This window comes from Crassostrea angulata, chromosome 10, assembly GCF_025612915.1.
Source record: "Crassostrea angulata isolate pt1a10 chromosome 10, ASM2561291v2, whole genome shotgun sequence".
Classification (NCBI taxonomy): domain Eukaryota; kingdom Metazoa; phylum Mollusca; class Bivalvia; order Ostreida; family Ostreidae; genus Magallana; species Magallana angulata.
Window position 1 is genome coordinate 40,389,139 of NC_069120.1, and position 26,679 is coordinate 40,415,817.

Below are 26,679 nucleotides of genomic sequence, written 5' to 3' on the forward strand. Positions count from 1 at the left end.
ATAGAGTTCTTTATTTTGTTTCTCCCCAAGAATAAACATGCCTTTCGTTGACTATATAGTTAGTATTAAGGAAGAAGCCAACATTATTTACACAGAATCGCTAATATTGAACAGCTATGAAGAGTAAAATTTTGCATCGTCAAATTAATGCATGATTGGATCAAGCAAAACGCCAAGATCGTTGATGATCTTAAGCTGAAGCCAAAGAATTGTTTTTATTTGCCACGAGAAGGTATAACTTTATAAACATCTGTTAGTATCATCAGAAAGTCTAGCGATAGACATACCAAGTCAACTACAAGCCAGTTGATTTAGTTGAAGTACTTTTCTTGCCACTAGCTAGCATGAATTTTATCCGAGGCAATGTTATACATTTGGTGTAAGATATATTCATATTTCAACTTTCAAACGTGATGAAAATTAATTGCATACGTACGACAAAATCAATAAATCTATGGTATTTCCTGTTTAATTCCGGAATGCAAACGTGAGTTCCATAAGGAATCCCAGCACGGTTGTCCATAGCAACGCTCACGTGGGTAACGCGTCCTTCCAAGTAATCCTGAAAATAAACAAACGTAAGTATCGTAGAAATTCCGATTCAATAAATACATCTTTATTTCTAAAACTATGAATCTGAATTTATTATTCAAAATTTGCAAACATATCAAATCCAAACTTTATCTCATAGTTACAGGCAGTATTAACACCTCCCTCCCCAACCCCGCCACCCTCACCCAAACCCGCTACCACATCCATTTGGGCATTTTAGTAAATACCTTACCGCATATGAATCCGAATTCGGTTAAAATCTATATTCAGTACATTATGTATTAAAATTTGAAGAAAAACCTGAAGCGTCATAAGAGGGTGGTCGCGCATGTCCACAAACCCGCCCTCAATGGGGTCGTCCGCGGGGTAGTAGGCCGTCCCCCGGGCGTGGTGACGATGGTGGCTGTGGGTACACTCTATGTCGTTGATAGCTCCTAGAAACAAAAAAAAGAAAATTGTTAACTTCAGGATGGATCGCTGTCAGGTTTCAGACATATATAATATCTGCGACTGAATAACGAAATATTAACTCATTAAAATGAGATATTTATTCCGTTGCAACGAAATACTAACTCGTCATATACTAGTAACGAGATACTAACCCGTTTAACAAGATAACTAGACATTGTAGAAATTACGGCCATCTCAAAGGGTCCCACTTTAATTAACGGTATTAGGAAGAAAACATTTTGGGGAGTTTGCTTTGACCCTAACCTTTGACTTAGAATGCTTGTACAAGATAACTGCCCATCATTTCTTCAACAAGAACTCTATGGATGTGGTATCACAGACATGTGTTTCGGAAATTGGTCATGTCATCCTTACAGTTCTACAAGTCCATCAGACACCTGTTTCATACGTAGGTCACTGCCACCCCCTGCTTATTCATATAAGGAAGAGACTATCGATGTCCGAAACAAGCGCATGTGTTGAAAATGTAACAAATGCATGACAATTCACCCAGACACAAAAAGTGGAGCGTAATCTTGTGAAAATATAGGCCTATAAAGAAAAAAAAAGCAAGACGAAAACCTGAAGAGAGCGCTAGTTGTCCGAACAGAAAGAGGAAACAGAAGGCGTTCATATTGACGACCGGTCAGGACCTGATAAGTGATGTATTATATATCTCTCTCTCTGTATGTAGAATACCGTATATCTCGAAATGTGCTATTCCGGCCTTTTATTCCTTATCATTACATGAACTTGCAAATCTTATTTGCTCCGGCATGTACTTGATTTTCGGTGTTCATATCGTATTGCTTCCATATACTTATACGTATGTAATTTTTTCCTGCAACGATCGCTACCTTCATAATCCGCATGAATCATCAAAGAAAGCATTTTATTGTTTATATTAACATCTCTCTTTTAACTAATTCATAAACTGATTATGAAAAATAAGTAAAAATTACTAAATTACTGTTAATGTACATAGGTTATAAGGTACGTTAGCTAGAAGAAACTGCCAAATCGTCTCCTGTGAGACTTTGAGTCTGACATCATCATGATTACTTCGTGCAGTCCGTGATATTTTGTAGGTCGCTGAAGGTTTAGACCAATCGGTAAACAGGGCGTGTCAATTTCAGACCTGTCAATATCTTCTCAGTTTCAGCCGCTGTAGATTTGGACCAATCGATAAACGGGGCATGTATATTTCAGTCTGGCTGTTTCTATGGAGCTATGAATTAATTAACTATAAGTTTTCGTAAGAAATAGAGGGAATAATACTTGGTGGATGTAAATATTTCTGTGTAAAGTTTTGTATATTATAAGAAGAAAAAATTCCAGTTATCATACAAAAAATTAAATGTAAATTTATAGTACACAAGTAGTCTACAGCTTTCCGATGATGAAACGTTAGAAATTCTGTCTGTTACAACAAATCACCACCATCATTTCCATGAGTTCGCTTATGACTGGTACTTCACTAACCGGGTCAAATATTAATGGGGACTGTAATTTAACATCCAACATCAAACTTTTCATTCAGACTTAATTTAAAAAAAAAAAAGATATACATGTAGATATGTAAATGTAGGTAGATATCAAGGAGTCTCACCATTATAAATATACGAAGTTACGAACATGAATGAAATTCCACTTGAATTCAAATTTTGAAGAAAAAAAATTGCTACATGCATGCATTATACCATGAAATCCCACCAAAAGCAAGAATTCTTAAAACTAGTATTGGTCTATTGGAAGTAGGATTTACCGGGTCATAAAAACACACACATGTATATAGCATTAGAAAAAGTCGAAAAAGTATGTTGGAATAAAAAATCTAACACTAAATAGTTTGAGAAGCTTTTTGTCGTTAGTGTAACCCTAGGTGTACGAATATTAAAAGCAGACCTGTACGTAGCATCGTTTTTGAATTGGGGGGAGGGGGGGGGGAGACTCATTTAAAAAATCTTGACAAGCAAAAAAAAAAGGACTTTCCAAAATCTTCAAAATCCTAATCCGGGGGGGGGGGGGGGGGGGGGCTATATCTCCAATTTCTCTCTTCATTTCCATATTTTCATTCCAATTTTTAAAGACAAAAAAGAGGGGGGGGGTGCAACTCCATGATAATTCTATTTCTGTAACTTCAATTTCACTCTTCATTTCCATATTTTCATTCCAATTTTTCTTAAGACAAAAAAGTGGGGGGGGGGGGGGGGGAACTCCATAATAATTCATTTTTTATGTGTAAATCTCAAAAAATTACTCACTGCGAGAAATAGTGCCCCCTGATACACTGTCGTACGAATTTTTTCACTTACGGGTGCTTTTGTGCTGACTTAAGATTTGTCGTACGAGATTCTTTACAATAAATCTTACGGAATTTTTTTGTGCAAAGGGCTACTGTGAAACTTTAAGCCAAACTTTTTTCTCTAGTGTCCTAAGCACTGCTTTGATTAAACAAAACGCTTTACACAAAGAAACTTTTGTTACAGTGTAGTAAGTTTCTGCAAAATAATATACAGCGGTATTAGGAATCTATTTTCCTTAGCACATCTATCGTAATCTATTATAAATGATCTCCAGAGGTTGATTAGTGCCTGAAGCATGTCCCTAACATCATCTGTATATTATGGTAAAGTGACAAAGACAAATCTCGTTATCAATATATTATATAGATAACTTTAAATAAACGAAGTACAGTGTTTAAACACGACATTGGCTTTGAAGCACCTATAACTTTTATAAAAATTATATTGTATGTTGACGTTTTGCGGTCATAGTATTTGAGGCATTAAAGTTTGGTGTCATTTTATTGGTATGCGATATTCAAGCATTGAATCATTATTTTTTGAAAGTACTGTGACGGTGTGTGCATACAAATTGAGTAACGCGCGTACATGTTTTTTTTGTTTTTGTTCTTTTTTTAAATAATATACCGGTAATTGTTTTGATACATTGACTTTATGCACCAAATAGCAGTTGATCGTCTCTCAAACCATAAGCATTGTAGGTTGAGATAGGGTTTAGACTAACTTAACCGAGCGGATGGCTCCACTTAGCTCTGTTTTACAGCAACATTCGTATACCGCTATTGTGTGTCTAAAAGAGCCGCACTATCGCAGGTTGTCCTAGACAAATGCGCCTAGTTGCTGCAGGAAACTTTACTGCACGCGCATCTTGGGATTCTGCATTTTTCTTTGGATTTAGCCGGATTGTCTTTGTGTGACAGGGGTTTAACTACACATGGTATGAATTGATTATAATTGACGTTTTTTTTAAATTTGTAAAAATATTTTCCAATTTTGCATTGATGTCAGAGCTCAGTAAACTCCAATTTGATTTTTTTATAATCTGTTACTTTTGTGCTTTATCAAAACACGGAATATAAATTTTTTTTGCCAATTCAATAATATTGTCAACTACATTCTTGGAATTTCTTTTTGGCGAGATTTCACGATTTATACTTCAGAATTGTTTTTTGTAAAGCCAATAATTATAAATATCTCTTCGAGAAAGGCTGAAACCCGGCAATTCTTGTGTCTTTTAAAAAATCAAGACAAAAATTCATCAACAAACAACATTTAATATTCACATGCAGTAATTAGTTCATTAATTATAACAAATGCTGTCGCCGCAAAGTACGGCTGATGAACTTGTTGTTGGGCTGAACTCTCTTCATTCTAAATCAAAACAAGAAGAAAAAAAATGTTAATAAATCATTATAATTTATTTTGAGAACAAAAATTATAATATCGTCATGACTCTTTACTTTGCATACAAATCTTTACATCAGAAATCGTACAAAAGACTTGTACAGGGAACTCACTTTTTGTTGATTTCTGTGGTGTACACGTTCAGCCACATGGACACATTTCTAATCTGTCTCTCCAGCGCCTCCTGAGCTCGCTCTGTAAAACGTTAATTTCAGTCATTTATTGACCATTATAGTTAAATAGGTTGAATATACCTTATACAACTGTTTTCCAATGATACATTGTATTGTAGTATTTTATGCATGTACCTGAATCAGCTCTCTGTGCGTCTATGGCGTTCAACTCAGCGGCAAGTTGCAATCTCAGTCTGCTGTTCTCTGCAAATAATGAAAAAAAAAATAATTATTAGTTTATAACAAAAGATTACGAGGTCTATAAATATATAGAGTTTAGAAGGTGCAGAAGAGTATTAAGGTCACCTTCTGCTAGACTGGCGACTCTCTTGTTGACCATGTCAATGTGATGTGCGTATGAGCGGGCCAGCCACAGAGCAGTGAGAAGGAGAACAAGCAGAAAGAGGATGAAGGTGAGGCGACACAGATCTTTAAAGGACAGAGAGGAGACAAAGTGGCTAATATGGTCTCTGATGCCGGTGCCGATCTGGTGTGTCCAACTGACTAAAGACGCCATGGACTCAGAGGTCGTATTCTGGACTGTGTTGGAGCCTTGCGCCAAGACAGACGCGGTGCCATTGGTGAATCTAATCACAACGTCACACACAATGTCCAGCCAATCGCCCGCAACAACTGAGCCTTTTCCAACTAAATCCAGCATCAAAGACTTGATGCGTGAGCCAAGAGAGTGAATAGACTGGTTGATTTCGGCAAGGGTCGCCATGAACATGGTGCCCGAATCTCTGAAAGTGTCACTGAGTATACTGACGCTCCGCGCCAAAAGAGACAGAGTTCTGTTGACAACGCCATGCAAAGACTTGATGCCGTAGCCATGCTCAAGAACTGGTGGGACGTAAAGTAGAGAAGTGTTGGCAAGAGTCGCAAGAGGATTGCATGAGGAATCTGTCACTGTGCGATTAGCATTCTGTGAAAGAGTGAGTTCAATATAAAACACAGTTTGGGGTAACCAGACCAGGAAATGGGAAAAACAACATTGGATAACTTAACCACTTACAGTAACAAGCCATGGGGCGTCCACTGTTCTACTCCACATGGTTTCCCCAAATCTAAAACAATTACATCAATGTACTGCCATATGTATGTGAATGTATGTTTATTTATTCAAGATAGAAATGTATGTACTGAGTTACCTAATAACTTCCCTATAGTAATATAATTGCTTATTTTGATGACGTCATAAACATCATTTGAATCATGTGAAAAAAATCTTGTAATTGTTCCAATGTTTCCGATATTTCATTTTTTACTTTTCATAACATTCATACTCACTCAGTTTTGTCCAGGATGACTTGTGACTTAACAAGTCCATCCTCGCTCACTGGACGAACGCTCAAAGCCGTGAAAACCACAATCAACGTCAACATCTGAAACATCGTTTTGCTTTCGAAATTCGGGTGATGCTAGGGGCTGAAAATTGCTCCTATATATACCCTTCTATATTTTTGTCCTTTCCTGATTGGTTGAAATCTAACAACAACGATTGGTGCTGTTTGGCGCTTATTATCCAATGAGAAAAGGCGCGATTTTGGGGTAAAATCGCCGCTGAAAGTCACGAACGTTGAATTTGTGCTTCTTGTACGAAATGATTTCGAAACTGCATTAATATACTAAGGGTTTAAACAAAGTCTTCGGTAAAAATTAATAACCCTCTAAAAATTACATCAAATGGAACATCTTTCTAAACAATTGGAATATTTATTTTCTACAAATTAAGGATTTTCTAACGTCTGCTAAACATTTGTGAGTTCCCCTGACCATTTGAAAATTTTCCATTATGCCATCTTTATTTTATCAGCCGAGATATTATAGTTCACTGATAAATATTATTCATGTGCACTATTTCAATTGCATAATTTGTAAGTAAAATCATTTATCGCATAGTATTTTTCATTCAAAGATCGTTAGCCTTGCAATTGCATGAAAACCTAGGAATTCAAAATCCCGTTCTGTCTTGCTGTGCCTAGAAAAGTATTCAAAAAAGGTAACATTTATCTACCGATAAAAATTTAAAGAAAATCAATTGGTGTCAACCATCAGAACTACGATTATTGTCGTTTCTTTGTCGTCTCACTACCATATTTTAGTTCAGCGGCCATTTTTGTTTACGGTATCTACCTTAGCAGCGTGACGTCATGACAACGGGAAAACGTTATGTTCAGAATCCTACGTAAATAAAAATCCGGAAGATTTTTCGGCGATAAAATACGCCTACAGAATATATGATACTTGGCATGATCTCATCCAAAGACAACATGCAACATGGACCTATATCATTTTCTATATACTGTACTATATAGCAAAAGAATATTGATAGAAAATATCCTCCATAGACAACATGCAACATGGACCTATATCATTTTCTATATACTGTACTATATAGTATAAAAGAATATTGATAGAAAATATCCTTTATCGTGATATTCACCTCTTCTTTTAATTCAACATAATTTTCACGGGGGGAGGGGATCAAGTGGTATAATAAGGGGTGACCGAGGCATATTTTTCGATTTATAATGTACATTTTAGGCCCGGATCCCTGACCCCCCCCCCCCCTCCCATATAGGACACTTTAGACCTGTGCATTGTCTTATAGTTCGGATCAAAGTGTTTGAAGACCATAACGTTACATATCATAAACATATCATTAAATTTACTCACATTTCAGGGGTCAGTGGTCCTTGATCAAGATCACAAGACATATATATATAACAAAATTTCAACATGGCGCCTTCAAAGTTCTGCGTCATTTGTGTCGTCATAGTATTTGAGAGGCCCCTTGCGGGGATCTTTATAAAACATTTTTGTTACAGGGGTTGGGGGGGTCGAGGTGTTATGACTTGGCCACGGTGCAAAAACATGTACCATTGTAGATAAACAATTTAGATGATAGATGTTTGCAAAGATTATATGCTAAAATGAAAAGCGGCCAATACTAAATTTTCCAAATAGGCCAAACTGGCGTGCCAGTACTACAGTAGCCTAATATTTTTCAACTGCAACACAAGTCGCCTTTTGGGTGAATTTTAAAAGATTATATATATACATATATATAGGCATGTTAATCAAAATAATTTTCGACCATCTAGCATCTGCCTGACTGATACCGATCCTTACCAAGAAGAGGTGTCAATACTCTACTGTACTGTATACAGAGCGGTGATCCATAAATCTTCGTTTGACATGAGAGTGTACAAAATCCAAACCCCTTTTGAGACGACTTCATTTAGAAAAAAAACACCTTTTTGTCTATTGGAGAAGATACAAAAATGACGCTCAACTTCATTGTTAGCTCCCTCCAATATATCACAGAAATCTATCGTTATGTATGGCTACATACTACACTATCTGACGAAACCCATCAGTGATACACAAGTCAAAACAACATATATATATTATATTGCGGTCAGTATCCTTTTATTATGTATAATTATTTGTGAAATAATATGATGCAAGTAACAATCTAATATTCGTAAGACTCTGATAAACGCAAGTGAAATACTTGTACCTGTGCTACAGTAATGAATTATATATAAGTATGTAAAATCTACTATCACAGACAAAAAGTATAATAATTTTTCTTGTCCCGGGTAAAAAAAAAAGCTGTATCACAGTTTTAGCAATGTAACAATTAAATATAATGATAAATTATCATATTAATTTGAAAAATGTTTCCAAAACCTTTCTACATAAGGACAATTATCCGACTGCAACAAATTACCAAAATCTTTTTTTTACTTCAGCCATCCAATCAAAAATATCTGGAATGTTCAATAATTCTGAAATATGTTAACTAATATTGAAGAAATTTTCTCAAACATAACTACTTTTTGAAAACTGTTGGTAATATATAATATCATCAATATTCTTGCAGTTTGATTATGAATGTGAATTTGATAACCATCAAGAACTGCACATCATCGAAAACCCATTGCAAGTCTCGTTTTAATAAATATTCATTTACCAATATGAGATGGTAAAACTATTTATTTTATGGATATATGAAAATGCATTCATGCTATCCAAACAGACGACTGTTGATAAAGGCATGCAAATGCATTAATAGCAGGATTGGAGGGATTTCCTTTACAAAAGTGTGAAGAAGCCAATCGGAATAGAGCATGAATTATTCATGAGAATGAGAAAAAGTTTTCAAGTTGTCCCCTGTCAGTAAGCAAAACAATAAAAATATCCACATAAGAAAAATGTTTTTGAACACATGCATTGGATTAAAATACATAATATGCACAAATAACACTTTATTGTCTTTGTCGATAAATTGGATATGCATGTATATTTCCAAAATAATTTTGTTTGTTTTGTACATGTTTTCATCTGCGAAATTTACTACATATCAAGCCTAAATTATACAATAACAAAAGACTTTGAATTACCAAAACATGTTTGCCATATCAATTAATGCATGATTCAGCCAATTGTTGATACATATGCAAAAACAACTGTATATACATGTATATCACAGTCATCTAAAATTCAAAAAGTTTTTTTCAAAAAAATATATAACATTAAAACCTTAAAACTGAACTTGGACATCTTCTCTAGTTACCTAGTAGTTACATACTGCAAGAATAACATATGGTTTAAAAACAAACAAAACAACAAAATATAGATTTTTTAAAAATTTTCATTTTTCATCAGATTTTCGGAAATAAAATATCCAATACTGATATAATTAGGCCAGGGTATGATTTCCCCTAAATCTGTGAGAAAAATAAACACACTGTTATAAACTGGAGCAAAGAAATTGAACATCATATTATAACTTGTATTATCTTTAAATCACCCCCAAAAAAGATTAAGATAAAACAATAGTTAGTTTCATTGTTATGAAACATGATTTAAAATAAATAAATATATATATTTTTTTTCTGCAATAACTGCTACATGTACTTTAATTCATACTCCTTAATTGACATCTAGTGATCTACTATGGTGAATCCTATTAATTATATACATGTATACAATATTATCAATATCTCTACAACTCATTACCGGTAATTTTTTTTAATGCAGCATTTGTTTGATTGTTTGATATAATGATACAAATTATGTCTACATCAGTCTACTGGAAATATCCCTTGAGTTAAGATGGAAAATTAGATTAAACTACATGTAGTACTTATACAGGTGCGAGTCCAAGAATTAATTAAGGTTTACAAAAGGGTCCCTATATTTCTTTTTCATGATGATCTACTTTTTCACTATATTTCTAAATTTAAAAAAAAAGTAAAAGCTTGAAAATACATTTGTTAGTGTGTGTCATAAAATAACTTAAATAAAAATTGCAAAAAAAAAACCAAACCGATGCAAATATTTACTGTGGTTTCACCAATTTTCGTTGAATACCAATTTTCGTGGATTTCGTTTTTAAGTGGATCCATGAAATTTAATGTTCATTGAAATGCAATTTCTATTAACATTTTGTATTGATGGGGTCATTGGCCACGAAGTTACGTATCCTTGAAACTATGATTTTCACTTTATCCACGAAAATTAATACCCTTGAATATTAATGAAACCACAGTACTTTTATTTGCGACAAGCAAAAATAATCCCCTCCTCCCCCCCCCCCCCCCCCCCCCCAAAAAAAAATCAAATAACCAAAAAAAAAACCGAACATATATAAGTAACATAAAAAGAACACATGATATGATTGGTTAGAGTAATAAAAGTTGTGATTTGAAAGATTTCAAAATAATTCTGAATTTACAGACTGCAGTAGAATGATTATGAAAATAGTGCTGCATGAAAATTAGTCAAAACAATTTTTAAAATGTGCGGATATCATATATTTGTACATCTAAGATCTCTACTGCAGAGAGCATACATCTGAACTATTTCGCTTGATTGACGACTTCTTCTTTTCCACTGAAGCTGTACCCTCTGATTCACTTGATATCATTTTCTGTACATTTGGTGGCAGTCTGTTGAATTTGGCGTGTTTTTTAATTGAGTTACTGTGCTGTACCATTATCTGCAGTGCTAGTTTGGAGACAAATTCTAAAAAAATAAAGATAAATACGATCAAAATACTAATAATGTACAGTCAATTCAATAGTACAGGGCAATATCATCTGTAAAATTGACTGGACAAAAGTAGTAAGGGACGAATATAACCTGGTACAATACTGAGTGTATACTTCTGTTCAATGTTAACATAAAAGAATAAGAGCATTTGGTCCATGATTTCGATTAACCAGTATTTTACCAGAGGCCAGATTTGGGTTTAATTTTTTTCTTTATTGGAGGAACAATTGTAAATTGGAAACAACCAAATATTAAATTTTTCTATGACATTCTAATTTCATCTGTAAATCTCAACATATACATTTCTGGGTATACAAAAGTTTGGCAAGTAAATTTAGTAAGAATCAATACATCAAAATTTTCATTTTGATTTGATGGGGAAAAAAATTCAAATAATGGGTGCATTCAGAGATTGAGTGACATCAGTACCTCTATCTATGTAAAAATTTTTAAACCAATTTTAAACTTTAAAAATTCCATAAGATTCATGATATTATCATATTTGCAAATTTCTTGTGGCAAACCAAACCTTCAATGTTAATAAAAAATTTTAAAAAGGTAAACAAAAAGAATTTCATTGTGGAATTTACTGTGGAATCATTAGATTTCGTGGTGGCTCAATTTTCGTGGAATTCGTGGGTACCTCTCATCCACGAATTAACATCCTCCACGAATTGATAAATTAGGGTAATAAAGATAGATATCTTTTGTAGGTTTAAGAGAATACACGAAATTACGTCCCCACGAACCTGTAACATTAAAGCAATCCACGAAATTTGATGATTCCACAGTAGTTGCTGTAAACCATTATATTACAGGTACCATATACATGTATTTCCAAAAACAAACTTGCTCGAAATAAAATGTTGTTTACAGTATATCATTTCATAAACATATAAGTTTCTGCATTTTGAAATTGACTGAATTTCAACTCCCACAATGCATTTTTGGGAGTTGATTTTAATCAACTCTCCTATGCAGTTACTCTGGCAAACCGAAAGCGAAACAGTGTTTGGACCTAAGCACAAATCATCACCGCTGACAAGACTTAGTTCTTGAAAATAATAGAAAAATTCAAAGTAATGTATGCTGAAGCATTGTTTTTCAAGGAAACTTATCAATAAACAATAGTTGAAAATAGTCAGATTTTATATAATACGAACAACTAAGATATTTTTATAGTCTCATGTATTCCTACGCCAAAGTTTGATATAGCCTCGTTCAACCAAACGCTTGGCTGTCTCCGTAAATCTCCGACAAGCAGAAAGGCTCTCTTGCTTGTCGGAGATAAACGGAGACAGCCGAGCGTCTAGTTGAACGAGACTAGAGTTCGATATCAATAGTGCTTGGATCCATAAAATTTTTAGAATTGCTTCGATTACTTATATATAGTGTGAAATCTATCTTTAAATATTACACAACATGATTCATATGGGGGTTTCTCGAAATTCTTGTCAGAAAAGTCTAAAATTCATATAATAAAAAAGTGCGTAATTCAAATACAGACTAGTAACTAATTGCCATGCAAGATAAGTTGATTTTAAAATAAATGATAATCGATAAAATCAACTCCCGTCAGTACTTCAGTACTTTGATTTCTTACCTAGAACTGGTTCTCTGTTAGCTTCGGTGTACACTTCAATAGCATTATCTGCTGTCATTGGCGTATGGGTGGTTAACCTTCTCATGCTCAGGCCACTGAGGCCAGGCAAATCAAACTCTACAGCAGCTGAAAGATGAGTTTCAAATGAGAAACAGGTTCTATTTTTTCATTTCATGGTTTTACATGTATTATGATCATCCAGTTTGTCAGTGTCTGTCTGTCTCTCGGCTAAGATAAGCTCCACTTCTCATATAAATCTGGTGCATGTGACTCATTATACTGTCAAGTACAGTTAACGAACAGTTAATTAGCAGTTAACTGAGATCTGAATCTGCTACATAAGACAAATTATACCATATTACAGTAAATGAACAGTTAATTAGCAGTTGTCTGAGATCTGAATCTGTTACATGAGACAAATTATATCGTATACGAGTTAAGAAACAGTTAACTAACAGTTATCTGAGATCTAAATCTGTTAATACATATGAGACAAATTATTCCGTATTACATTTAACAAACATTTAATTAGCAGTTATCCGAGATACATGTAGCTAAATTTACCGACTATTATTGTAATTATGAAACAAAGTAACGGGTAAAGTAAATCTTCAAACCTCTGCAAGCTCTGATTAGACAGTTGGTATCAATTTCAGCAGGTACATTGAAAATATTAATCAATTCAGGAAATTCATCAGTGTAGATAAAATACAGAACAATCCAAAACACATCAGGCGTCACATTATGTAGAACAAGTGGTCCCTAAATGAAGCAAATTTCTTGTAAATTTACAAGGAGAGAACAAAATGATGTTCGTATCAACAAGAGCACAATATACCAGTACATGTACCAGTTTTTGATTACTTCAACACTATACACCTTGTCTAAATTCTAGAAGAAAAAAAAAATTCATAAAAGATCTTTGCAAAAAACTTACACCGGCTGATAACAGGGGTATTTCTGTTTTGGACTCAGGCTGTGTGGGGGTTACTTTGTTTACTTGACCACTGTTTATTTGGTCCCCATAAAGTTGTTCTTTAGTGGGTAAATTGTGTATTTTTGAGGGCATAGGTGTTTCTCCAAACAAACTGTCATAGGAAGGCGGGGCCTCTTCCTCTGAGGGTGGGCATGAGGGCATAACACGCTGAGAGCTGGGTGGATTTCTCTGTTGTCTTGCCTGCATAAAGAATTAATATCGTAGACGTTGAATAAATTATGTTCATTTTAAATACACTACGTTCTAAATGAGACAATTTTCTATGGGCATAAACCCATCTCTGTTGTCTTTACTGCACAGAGCATTAAACAAATGCTGTAGACATGAAATACATTCACAAATATTAAATGATGATTTAAATTTCCCTGTTTTCATGATTACTGGTAGACAATTTTCTGCAGACTTAAAGCTATCATAAATATTGTGCATTATTATTGGTATTATTTTTCTCTTAGCAATAAAAGGGATTTAGACGGTGTGTTCCACGAACAGCTACTTGCCAATAAGACAATTTATACTTCAGTAGACTCCACTGCTAAAGGATTGAAACTTTGCTATAATTGACTTATTTGACATCACATCACCACAAAAATTAATAGCAAGGGAAAGAAAAATTTCCGCATTCTTTTTCATTCATATATAATAAGCAGAAATGTTGATAATGAGTAGGAAAAGTCTTTACCAAAGTAGGCACTTGTCCATCCACAAAAATTGACTTGAAAAACAAGGACCTTTTCGCCAATATGGCTTTATGTGCATAGAATGTGAGGCCGTCTATCACAATTTCTACATCGCTAAACATCTTGTTGTTGACCAACTGTGAAAAACTGGCAGAAAGAGGTGTAAAACCTAAAATATGATTAATAGAAATTATGTCTTTTTATAAACAGTCTGTTCTCTTTTCCTGAAAAATGCATTGAACATTGGGTCTTCAAGTTATATTATTATTTTATGTTTTATCTCTTCCAATATATGAAAAATAAATCATTTCAAGTAATTTAACATTTTCATAATATTAATTTGATTTAAAGAGACTCTTTTCAAATGCATTAAATTGATCAACCATTCTTGGTTCTCCATTTTACAAATTAATAGTCAAAAGCAAATATAAATATGAAAATTTAATGCAGTACGTTGTCTCTTAGTTAAAAATCTGAGCACATCTTTGCTCAACACAAGAAACCTTAAGGTGGTATAGAACATCTCCATATTGTGATGTACTTCCTAACAAAATAAACAATAAAATTAAGCATAAATTTATAAATGTTTTCTTTCACGAAACTGTTATCTAAGAGCGTAGCACAATGGTTAAAATAGAGCGTTCACCACCAATCTGTACGTCATGAGTTCAAATCCCACTTTGGGCTTTTAAAATTTTTAAACTTACCAGAAATTTTTAAAAACATATTTTTTGGTCAAATATGCATATGTGTAAAATTTGAAAACTCTAAACTAGTGAAAGCATTTCGATTATAATGTACTTTTATCCACATTTTTATCGACAGGTGTCCCATACCACCTTAACCTTCTTTAAAGAGGTAATATGCATTACCAATGAAAATTCACAGTGGTTTTATTTTACTCCATCTGGAACACCTTTGGCCTTTCCCTATGTAATAATACTGTGAAAGGTCCACTGTGTTCCGGATGACCTTTATTGCCGCTGGTAAGTTTGTGTAATTTCGTGCAGCTGTATAAATACTACCTGGCCTTAGCGTTCCCACAATGTTTACTGCATCAATCTCCACCCAAGTTCCACATGCTGTGCAGTCAATATCAAGTCTCAACTCATCCACAGGAAAATGTGGAGGCTGTAAATATATCCACCACATCAAAAGTTTGATAAGTCATAAATTTTAACTTTACATTAAATTAACCCATATCATCATGGGTAAATCAAAGTGATGACTCGTTCATCATTTTGAATGACTTAATGTAGTTATTATATGAAAAGGCCAAAACGACAGTGCATGACAGTGCAATGTCATCAAATTAAGATTGCATGACTTCATTTGTCATTCATAAAAGAATATTATCAGATTTCAGTGTGGCTTCTTTTTTCTTTGTTCCTGGATTACGGTACATATCCTATTTACAAACATGTATAGTACGTGTTTCCCCTAACTATTAGTGAATACCATGCAGTCTTGGCTACATATGTATTTTAAAGTTCATCAATTCAACACATTTAAAAAGTGTTTTAAAAGGGATTCCCAATTATGTTCCATTATGTATACCATTAAAAGTTAAGAGAAAAAAATATATATTTATGAAATTTACATTGAATGAGGGTGAAAAAATTCTGCTTTTTTCAATATTCTGGAGGCGATGTGTTTTATAGACCATGACCCAGTTTCCCTGCATGTCTTTTGCCGAGATTTTCTTGACCCCGCCAGCATGGTATGTCTCGTAAATGTTGATCTCACGCAAGAATACCTTCTTCTGAAATTTCACCTGAAATATTAATGCCAAAAAATTTAACTGCAGTGTATTTCTGAGAATTATATTTGTAAATTTTTTTTAATGCAAAAAGGAGTTAATTTAAAATTAACTCCCCCCAAAATGATAATACAGCGTATAATGCTTATAATAGGATGATAAATGACACTTTCCTTCATACCTGTATAAACTGGTCTGCATTTTTGTCAGCACTTGCCCAAGCTCCCTGGATGTCGCCATATCGAGGGTATACCTTTGGTACACCTATAACACTACTTGCTGACCACCTGTATTAAAATGAATTTGTTTATGTCGGATACAAACCATATTGAGAGGTAAACCTAAAAACCATCCTCTAATACATAGTAGATATGTGAAATCTGTTCAAATATTATTCTCCTACCTGGTATAACCATCAAGTGACCAAATTGGGCAATTCTAAGCTTTATGAAATAAGAGGTATAAAGGGGAATCCCTTTGAAAATGAAAAGCCATATATTATGAGCATGGCATATTTTCAAACTCCAAGACCCCAAAAATATGTCAATATTTAGACAGCTCTAAGCTTCACCTTGCCCAAGACATGCAGCACATCCCTACTGTACTTCAAATGAAAACCCTAATTATTTAATACATGCCAAAGATTCTCTGTGAACCAACCTTTTTTTATCAACAACTTTATTTCCCAAATTAACCTGTGGTAGGCTGGCCGGTAATGACTTATTTTCATGACCCAACACAAATTAATACTGAGAAATTAAAGGACTGGTTCATGGAGTGAGATATTTTCAACAATGAGATTCAAACATATTTTCAACTATGAGATTCAAACATACCTTGCTATTTCCTTTTATGCACGCTATAATGCAAATAATGAAAGGTTGACAGTATATGGTTTTCTGGTTCTTTCGAGATCTACCTACATGAGGTACTCTTACCCACTAGAGTTGTATTGTGAGGAGAAGTCAGTCACTTCCGCCACCCACTGAGTGATGTTTTCAACTTCAGCGGTTCTTCTCCGACTATCATCTACAACGTAAGCAAATATACGTAATAAAGTCTATAAAACATATGTACAAAGCATTGGAAAAGAAAATACCCTATCATTCTCACAACTGTTCAAAATCTACTTCTGTAGATGCCTTAAGCTTGTTTTTGTGAGTCCTTAATTCTGCGATTCAACTGTTTTGCATCAAATCACAAGCATATGAAATCGCAAACACCAGATTTTTATCATAGCTCCTTAAGTTTACATCTGTCAGAAAAATAATAGTGAGATTTTAAAATCGGTGAGATGAGCCTCTCGCAATTTTACGCATATATCAATTCGCCGCGTTTTATTAGGAATTTACAGTAATCTAATTAAAATCATTTTCAGTCAATCATTATACACACTATATATAAATATTTGCATACGCTATTCTGTCCTATTGACGTACCTACCATGGACACTTGGTTTTCTGTAGTTTTCTTGAAATACAATTATAATAACAATATCCCTTAAATTATAATAATACACAAGGGTGTATAATTAGATAAGCTGTATATCATTTTTATTATGAGGAAAATAAATATCGCCACGAGCTTGGGAGTACTATCTGCAATGAGTACCAGTAAACAAAATCTCCCTATTACTAAGAACGTACTACAGTTGGCTGGGTATCCTATTTAGCGCTTTTGGTAGAATGTGGCTTCCGCTAAATCAAGTGCATTGCTAAATGCCATACATATACGTATAAAAATAGTTACATTCAGAAATACGCTAATTCAAATCCACGCCAACTTGTTCAAAAACTAATTTCCGCAAAACATCATACACGCCAAATATAATACGTTTACAGTAACTTCACAAATTAATGTAAACAAGTTAGTACTAACAATGGCCCGGCAGAGATCCTATGAGTTGTACTGCATCTATCTCCACCCAGCTTTTTGCAAGAGAGCTGTCTATTTCTATCCATAGTTGGTTAGTTTCAAAAGTATTCCCCTGGAATTCATTAGAAAGCTTTTTTCTTTAGACATATACTAGGTATTGCTACATTTCCATTCTACTTTTTAACAAACTTTTAACTTTATACATGTTATTGGTACTTTTCCCTCTTTAGTAACATAATTCAATGATGATCCCAATAAGTATATTTATTAAAAGATAACCAACCAGTAACAATGCATGCAACCATAAGAAATACAGATACTGTAACAGCAAATTTGTATGTACAGTGTAGCATCTTTTTTTATTTGGTGCACCAAATAAAACTGTCAATATAGTGGCAAAAAATTTTGTAAAAATAAAAATTTTCAGTCAATTTCCCTACAGTTGAAAAAGCCAATTAAATGATCTCAAAAGCATGATTTCATGGACCATTTGGAATCTGTATCATGTATGGTCATTTTTACCGTCAAATTTGGTGAGAAAACTCGACTAGAATTGATGATCTCCAGCTTGGGTGCGGTATACAAGGTCACCCAATGACCCGCAGGATTTTTAGCCATTATTTTGCTGATGCCCCCAGCATGGTATGTCTCATACAGTTTAATCACAGACGGAATGACCTGCTGCTCAAATCCAATCTGTAAGTATAAAATTTACACAACCTCAATTACATGCACTTGGTAAAAAAAACTATTAATGTGTATGTTTCCAGGCCATTTTTAAACTGTAATGCTTCAAACTATTTTATCTTTTTTGCAAAGGGGAAGAACTCAAACTCATATTTGAACTTAAAGGGGAAGGAAAGTCAAGAATATATTTTATATATACAAATAAAGTGGTTTAAATTATCCTACGTGGTCATGCTGTTTTAAAAATAAACTACATATTAACTAGACAACATAAAGATAGTGACCATCTCAAAGGGCCCCGCTTAAATAATGGACATTAGGGTGAAAAGAATTTCAGAGAATTTTGCTTTGACTTCGACTTATACCTTGGAAATTTTTAAGCTGGCAAAGAACTTTTAATTCAATTTCATTCCCCCTAACATACATGAATTTTTGTTCAATCTGAGGAAGACTAAGCAAATAGGGAAAAATTTATGGTCTAAAACTAATTATAAAGAGATCTGCTATGACCTTCATATTGACCTGGTTCAAGGTCAATCCATGCCATTAACCTAAAAGCCCTGTTTTAGTATGGTATTAGCCAAAAGGGGCTGAGTGGAGAGTAAATATATGCTCTTAAAGGAGAATTTTTGTGTGATCTGATATGACCTTGACACTTGATCTACAAACATCACTCAAGGTCACTGCATACCAATTGATCAAAGGCACTATGTGGGTGAAGTATAGCTAGATTGGAGCAAAGGGAGAGAAGATACTAGTATGCTCCAGACAAGGATTTTTTATATAATCCTGCTATGACCTTCATATTTTACCTTTAAAATTGGTTCAAGGTCACTATACACCCTTTACTCAAAAGCTCTGTTTAAGTCAAGTATAAGCATAATCGAGCTAACTGGGAAATATATATGCTCTTAAAAAAGGATTTGTGCATGTGGTCAGATATGGCCTGAGAACCGATACACACCGACTATAGAGCATTAATAGATATGTACATTCATTTTACTGCTAAATTTGCTTGTTGTGAATTCTTGGGACTTGTTTACCTAATTACTTTGGGTCATATCCATCTATTTGGTTTTTCATCTTCTAGCTATGAATGCGTTAATTATGAATTTATTTTTTAAATGTGTTGTTTTAGCCATTGCAGAAATATCATAACCCACATCAAAACACAGAACAGAAAAAGAAATCTACAATGCCCACATTGATAACCATATTTTGTCTGCATGGATTCTGAAGGCACCTTTTTTATTGATTAAACTATCACAAGTAATAAATCCTATTATATTGGTAAATACCATCCTGAGTAATGTTTACCTCTATATATTCTACTGAATTGGTATCTTCACTGGCCCATGCGCCCTCTATGTCTCCATACTGAGGATAGACTTGCGGGGGTCCAATGACTTGGTTGGCAGCCCATCTTTAACAAAGTTAAAAAACTGATTGAATCATGTTTACAATGCTAGTACAGTACGCACGTAATCATTCAGTATTGTAATTTAGTATCTTCCAGCTCATCTTCGCTAGCCAAGTGTCCGATTCGTTTTTCTCATGAGAAAAACAAATCGGACACTTGGCTATAGCGAAGATGCTTCCAGATTAGATGTGCATGTTTTAAATCATATGCATGCACTTTTTATTCCTCAAGTATCTCAGAAAATAATGTTGATGCACAATGCAGAAGTCACACCAAAATAACCTGTTTAAATAGCCCAAGAACTTACTACTGCCAAAATTGGCTGTGTTGATAGTGGACATTTTTTAGATATCTAGAAAAGTCAGACTGTAAGCTGAATCAAACATTTAATACAATAGTGATTAATTAACAGTCAGTCAAGTCTTCATAATCTTGTTTCATAAATAGCAATTCATGACATGCATATATGATTTGAAACAGTTCATATAATAAAAATTTCATCTTATTTCTATATCATTCCACTAGTTTCTTACACACAGTCCCAGAAACGTTCTACTTTCCTATTTTTCTGTGGTTTCACCCTGCTTTCACAGTGCGCCGACTACATGTGCGTTCACAGTGAGCTCTCCACTCCGCTCCATTCGCACTCACCGTTCACAAAGCGCTCACCGTGCGTTCACCTTGTGCTCACTGTTCGTTCAGCGTTCACCCTTTCGTTCAGTCAAATAATATTGTAGTTAGGCTGATAACAATACATACATTGTTACTTTTTCCTGATTACCGACGAAACACAATGTAAGGATAACTCCCAAGGCACTCCGAATAAATCGATCATTTTGAGTTAACATATTGTTCAACGTGCGTTCACTGTTCACTTTGCACTCTGTGCGCTTACTGTTCACCGTTCATAAGCACTCACTAAATTTCCTCAGCATACCCTCAACATTTGCATTGGAAAGTAGAATGTTTCAGAGACTGTAGCTGTATATTTATATACATGTAATTATATACCAATAGAAATATGAAGAAAAGCTCAAAACTGACATTAAAAATGTCTTTCATAACATTCCTGGAAATGATAATTTATATTAACTTACCCCTCTGAATCGTATTCCGATGAAAAAGAATACACAACACTGGCCCATTGCTCAATGTTATTTGTGCAAGCATTGCTATATGCCATTTTGTATCTGTAATTGAAAATTGAAGCAATCATATAAATTTATTTGCAATCACTGGCATATCAGAAGGGATGCTTATTTTACAATATCCAATCAAACTAAGTGAAAATTGAAATTTTTCACATCTTTGTTAATTCACATTGGAAATATAGAGCCAGAGACATAAATAACAATGTTATTTATAATGTCTCTGATAGAGCCATGCTTTGAACAAGCAAAATTTTTTTTTGTTTTTTGTTTTGAAATAATAAAGTCTTAGAAAGATAACACTTTGATGAACATATCTTGTTTGTTTCACGCTTGCATTACAGCACTGCTCTATCACTGTCTATTTTTGAGAGAGGGTAGAGTAAAACTGCTTGAAAAGCTGTTTTTGATAAAGTGCAAAAATGGTAGAAAAAAGGTTAACTTTATACTGACATATTTCTAGTTCCCTCAATTCTTTTTTTTTACATTCTAATGTATTTACATCGTATCATCACAATATAACCATTTTATCATTGTTTTTGGATCAGCATCCGGATATATATTTGCCTGACGTCATGACGTCAGGCATATCTAAGGTTTAAAAGTTGCAATCTCCGAAACAGTGCAGACAATGGGACAAGCAATATCATGATATTTCACAAAACAGATTAACCGATGCATGTTTAAGAGATCAGCTTTTACATTCACAATTGATGAAAATGTTATATGGCATGTAATAACAACAGCGAGCAAGAGTTTTCAAGTAAATGGGATGTTCACCATGCAGTGCACGTGTGTAATCCTGATTTAAAAATAGATCAGCATTCCACTACGGCAAAAAAGGGGGAGGGGGTCATCGCAACAAGTTGTAACATATTTTCTATTACGGTACTATGTAAGTAATGATTGGTGTTGGATTATCATTATTACAAGAGAGTCATCAGTTTGGATTAAAATAAAATATATATTTATACAGCTGGAATGTTTACTGGAAGAACTAAATCGTCGAAGCGGGGTGTGACCCGATTTTCGTTCAGTTGGGCGATTTCATTAACCTTGAAAAGGGACCATAACTCGCGTGTCTTACTAAATGTACATTACTACATTTAACAATTACTAATCAAGTGTGTTTCTTAATTCGTTAGATTTCTTCTTAAACATTATATCCAAAGTATAATATACATGTATGTAGCTGTTACAAAAGAAATGTCAAAAAATTCATCTAACCCTATCTCAATGGATGAGTTCATTCGTTGCGTGAACCCAGGATGTCGCGCCATAATGTCTCATTCATAGTTTTGCGCACCGATTAGTTGATGAGTCCGTTGGGATCATGCGAATACCCCAGAGCACACCGTGTGTTTACATCACAGGCACGTATCATCGGGGGTTGGGGTGAGGGGGGATGCTTTCCCCTCCCCTCTTTTTTTGGCAGCTGGCATTTTTCTTAGCTCTATATGATAAATGGAAATACATGGATTTGCCCCCCCCCCCCTCCACTTTTGTAGGAGCATGCACTAAATGAAACTGCAAATAAGGAATTCTAATTTAATTGAAGTTACAGTTAGGGTTTTTTTTCTTTCACCCTTTTTTAATTGCTTGTCAAGATGATTTTGATAAAGCTGCCCACACACAATCAAAAACAACACGTGTTTGTATACCCTTTCATATTTCATATGGTTGGACATTTTTAAAAATGCCTTTCAGTTGATTTTGCATCTTCATATAAAAAATACATGTACAATTTAAAAAAACCCCGACTATTTACTCTCCAGATTTCAAGCTTACATGCACTTATATAATATGTGTACATTCCTAAAAAAAAATGAATTAAATAAATAAATGAATTTCAAGTGATATATATGTACATGTTCTAGATCGAAGAAAAGGCGGACATTTCGTCTTAAATTTACACGTTCCGATTATAAATTTATGATCAGCAGCGAATATTTAAATTCATTTCTAATAAGATAGCCTAATTGATACATGTATGCTTCCATTGAATAATTTTGTTTAGTCAGGCAAGCTTTTTGGAAAGCTATTACTTGTTCATATGCAGTTTCAGTTTGAATTACATGCAAGTGTCAAAAACTCTTTTGAAAAATTATGGTGGATTACCTAAATATTGCCGTGTATCCCTAATCCATGTTCTTATACCCCGATACTATGACAAAGTCCTTATTTTGGGGAAATGTGTTTGTTTATTTACTGTTTTCTCCACAGATTTACGGTTGTCCTGTTCGAGTTGCGCAATCCGGTACGTCTAATTAACCATATTGTTCATTTATTTTATTTTGTTAAATGAGGATAATTTTTATTGTAATTTTGTTGGTATTTACTATTCAAAATAAATAGATTAAATACAGATAATTTTATATACATGAATTGACACGAGTATTCAATATACATAATTTTTATAAAAAAAAAAAAAAGAAGAAAAGAAAAGTAAAGCAAGAAAACCGAACCCGAGGTAAATGGGAGCAGTGTTCTTTTGATTTGCGCACAGTATGGAACATGTAGCGTAGAAATGCGATAAAACTAACTATTTTATAGAATATGACTAAATTTAAATTTATGGGTTGAATGGGCTATCCAGATAAAACAAAGTTGAAATTAAAAGGTAAAGGGCTAATTTAAAAAATATATAAATAAATCACAGGCACTTGTTTCTGAGAAAAAAATTTACCCTATAGTACTATAGGGTAAATTTTTTTCTCAGAAACAAGTGCCTGTGAAATAAATTAAAAAAAAAAAAAATGTCAAAAACTTTGATATCTAGTCAGAGATTTTATGCAGGAAATAGAAAATTTAGAAATGATAATTCCATGCAAAAGAAAAACATAGGTAATCACAGATTACAAAGCTCACCGAGACGAGACATCACCCTTATGAGACTTCACCTTTATGAGACCACCTTTATCATATTAAATGAAAATCATACTTTATGATCTTGGATATTCATGGATTCTGTTTTGACAAAATATCGTATATCATCTGTTAAAAAATTGTATGATAATCATATGTTCATATGTTAATCAATACAATAATATAAAAATAAATATTGCATCCTATCATATTTTTAACATATATCATATAATACAATAAAATACCATAATAAACAATGATGAGATATGATATTGTAACGTATGGTATGACATTGTATTGTGTTATACGTTATTGTATTTGATCACATAATACAATATCATAATATATAAAACAATATAGTATTATATTACAATATCTTATTACATAATACACCATAACATTGAAACATATGATATTATATTGTATAATATAGACTGATATTGTATGATACTGTATCTTTTTGGAAACATAATATGATATTGTATCATATGATACAATATAATTTGATACAACATTGTATCATATCAAATGATACACTATTATGTGATAAAGTAAAATATATAATACAACATTATATTATACATACTGTATCATATGATACAATAATATATTTTACAATATCATACAATACAATTTCATGTGATGTGATAATATATCATATTATAAACCAATATCATATTATACAATATCGTATGATACGATATTATATAATATAACAGTATCATATTATACAATTTCATGTGATAGAATTCTATATACAGAAACTAATATCATATTATACAATATCGTATGATACAATATAATAGAATATACCATATTGTATCATAGGATATAATATTATATTTTGCAATATTTTATGTAATAGTAACATGTGATAAAATAATAAATTAATAATACAATATAATATTATACAATATTGTATCATAATATACAATACTATACATAACGATATCATGTTACAATATCATAGTTAACATAAAATATAAAAAAAATTGATTCAATATCATATCGTATCATATCACTTTTTGTAATATTACATATGATATTATATTGTATCATATTAAAGAATATTGTTTCATACCATACAATACTATATCATAGGAATCATGTTATATCATTTATCAACAGACACATCTATCTATCGAGCAGGTTTGAGTGAGGTGGGAGATTTCTTTAGCATCCTTGATAATGGAGATCAGGCTCTGCATCTGAAGCAACCTCTCCGTTTCATTAATAATATAGTTAAATCAACTATGCAAGCTATCATCTATAAAACATGTGACCTGTTCCAAAAAAACTAAACCTCATCCAGCATCCGAAACCTATGGCTCAGATTCAGCATTCAAGATTGTCAGGTGCCTCAGTATACATAAGATGCATCTCCATGCAAGTTTGGTGAAGTTCAGACCAGTAATAACTAAGATATTATCACCAGAGGGCACTAGCAATTAAAACCTTAACCTGCTCCAGCATCCACAACCTAATATTGCTAAGATTCAACATCCATGCCTGTCAGGTGCATCTGTATCATAAGACACACCATCCATTCAAGTTTGGTGAAGTTAGGACCTTAAGATTTATTTTTTAGCATCCTTGATAATGGAGATCAAGCTCTTCGTCTGAAGCTTCCTCTGTGATTCATTCATATTACAGTTTAATCAACTATGCAAGTTTGAAATAGTACTATTATCTATTAAACATGTGACCTGTTCCAAAAAACTTAACCACATCCAGCATCTGAAACCTATGGCTCAGACTCAGCATTCAAGCCCGTCAGGTGCATCAGTATCATAAGACGCACCATCCATGGAAGTCTGGTGTAGTTAGGACAAGTAATAACTAAGATATGATCATCAGAGAGCACCTGTTTCAAAAACTTTAATCAGCTCTAAAAACCTTTACCTCCTTCAGCATCTGTAACCTATAGCTCAGATTCAGCATTCAAGCCTGTCTGGTGCATCAGTATCATAAGACGCACCATCCATGGAAGTCTGGTGAAGTTAGGACAAGTACATGTAGTAACTAAGATATAATCATCAGAGGGCACCTGCAACAAAAACTTTAACCAGCTCTAAAAACCATAACCTCCTTCAGCATCTGTAATCTATAGCTCAGATTCAGCACCCAAGCCTGTCTGGTGCATCAGTATCATAAGACACACCATCAATGCAAGTTTGGTGAAGTACGGACCTGCAGTAACTTAGATATTGCTATCAAAGGGCACCTGCAACAAAAACTTTAACCTGGTCCAACAACCTTAACCTCCTCCAGCATCCGAAACCTATGGCTCAGATTCAGCATTCAAGCCTGTCTGGTGCATCAGTATCATAAGACACACCATCCATGCAAGTTTGGTGAAGTACGGACCTGCAGTAACTTAGATATTGCTATCAAAGGGCACCTGCAACAAAAACTTTAACCTGGTCCAACAACCTTAACCTCCTCCAGCATCTGAAATTTAGGACTCAGATTCAGCATCCAAGTCTTTCAAGTCCATAAGTAGGTCCAGATGCATCATCCATGCAAGTTTGGTGAAGATAGGACAAGTAATAGCTTAGATACAGGACCTGCAACAAAAACTTTAACCAGGTCCGGACGCCGACGCCGACGAGGGTATAGCATAAGCTCCCCCTGACTTCGTCTCGGTGAGCTAAAAAGAGAGAAATCAATTAAAGGAAGTTTCTATCAATAAAT

At 33.7% G+C, this 26,679-nt stretch overlaps 2 protein-coding genes across 3 annotated transcripts in view; both read right to left on the minus strand.

Annotated features, from left to right (window-relative positions):
- The window catches only part of LOC128167780 (uncharacterized), a 66,943-nt gene extending 65,195 nt beyond the window's left edge, over positions 1–1,748 (minus strand). For both annotated transcript variants that reach the window (XM_052833692.1, XM_052833691.1), the window contains exons 1-3: positions 1,585–1,748; positions 853–986; positions 437–562 (exon numbers count right to left, since the gene is read on the minus strand). In XM_052833692.1, coding sequence (XP_052689652.1) covers positions 437–562; positions 853–986; positions 1,585–1,636 — 312 coding nt within the window. In that variant the 5' untranslated portion in view covers positions 1,637–1,748. The remainder of the gene's footprint in view (positions 1–436; positions 563–852; positions 987–1,584) is intronic.
- Positions 1,749–4,549: 2,801 nt separating this feature from the next.
- Positions 4,550–26,679, minus strand: part of LOC128167784 (uncharacterized) — a 30,999-nt gene continuing 8,869 nt past the window's right edge. The window contains exons 6-20 of the mRNA XM_052833698.1: positions 23,350–23,383; positions 21,070–21,162; positions 19,870–19,975; positions 18,388–18,561; positions 17,869–17,977; positions 16,929–17,019; positions 16,172–16,277; positions 15,895–16,005; positions 15,257–15,362; positions 12,555–12,680; positions 10,752–10,924; positions 5,192–5,810; positions 5,021–5,089; positions 4,826–4,907; positions 4,550–4,679 (exon numbers count right to left, since the gene is read on the minus strand). Of these exons, the coding sequence (XP_052689658.1) occupies positions 4,613–4,679; positions 4,826–4,907; positions 5,021–5,089; positions 5,192–5,810; positions 10,752–10,924; positions 12,555–12,680; positions 15,257–15,362; positions 15,895–16,005; positions 16,172–16,277; positions 16,929–17,019; positions 17,869–17,977; positions 18,388–18,561; positions 19,870–19,975; positions 21,070–21,162; positions 23,350–23,383 (2,066 nt within the window). The 3' untranslated portion in view covers positions 4,550–4,612. The remainder of the gene's footprint in view (positions 4,680–4,825; positions 4,908–5,020; positions 5,090–5,191; positions 5,811–10,751; positions 10,925–12,554; positions 12,681–15,256; positions 15,363–15,894; positions 16,006–16,171; positions 16,278–16,928; positions 17,020–17,868; positions 17,978–18,387; positions 18,562–19,869; positions 19,976–21,069; positions 21,163–23,349; positions 23,384–26,679) is intronic.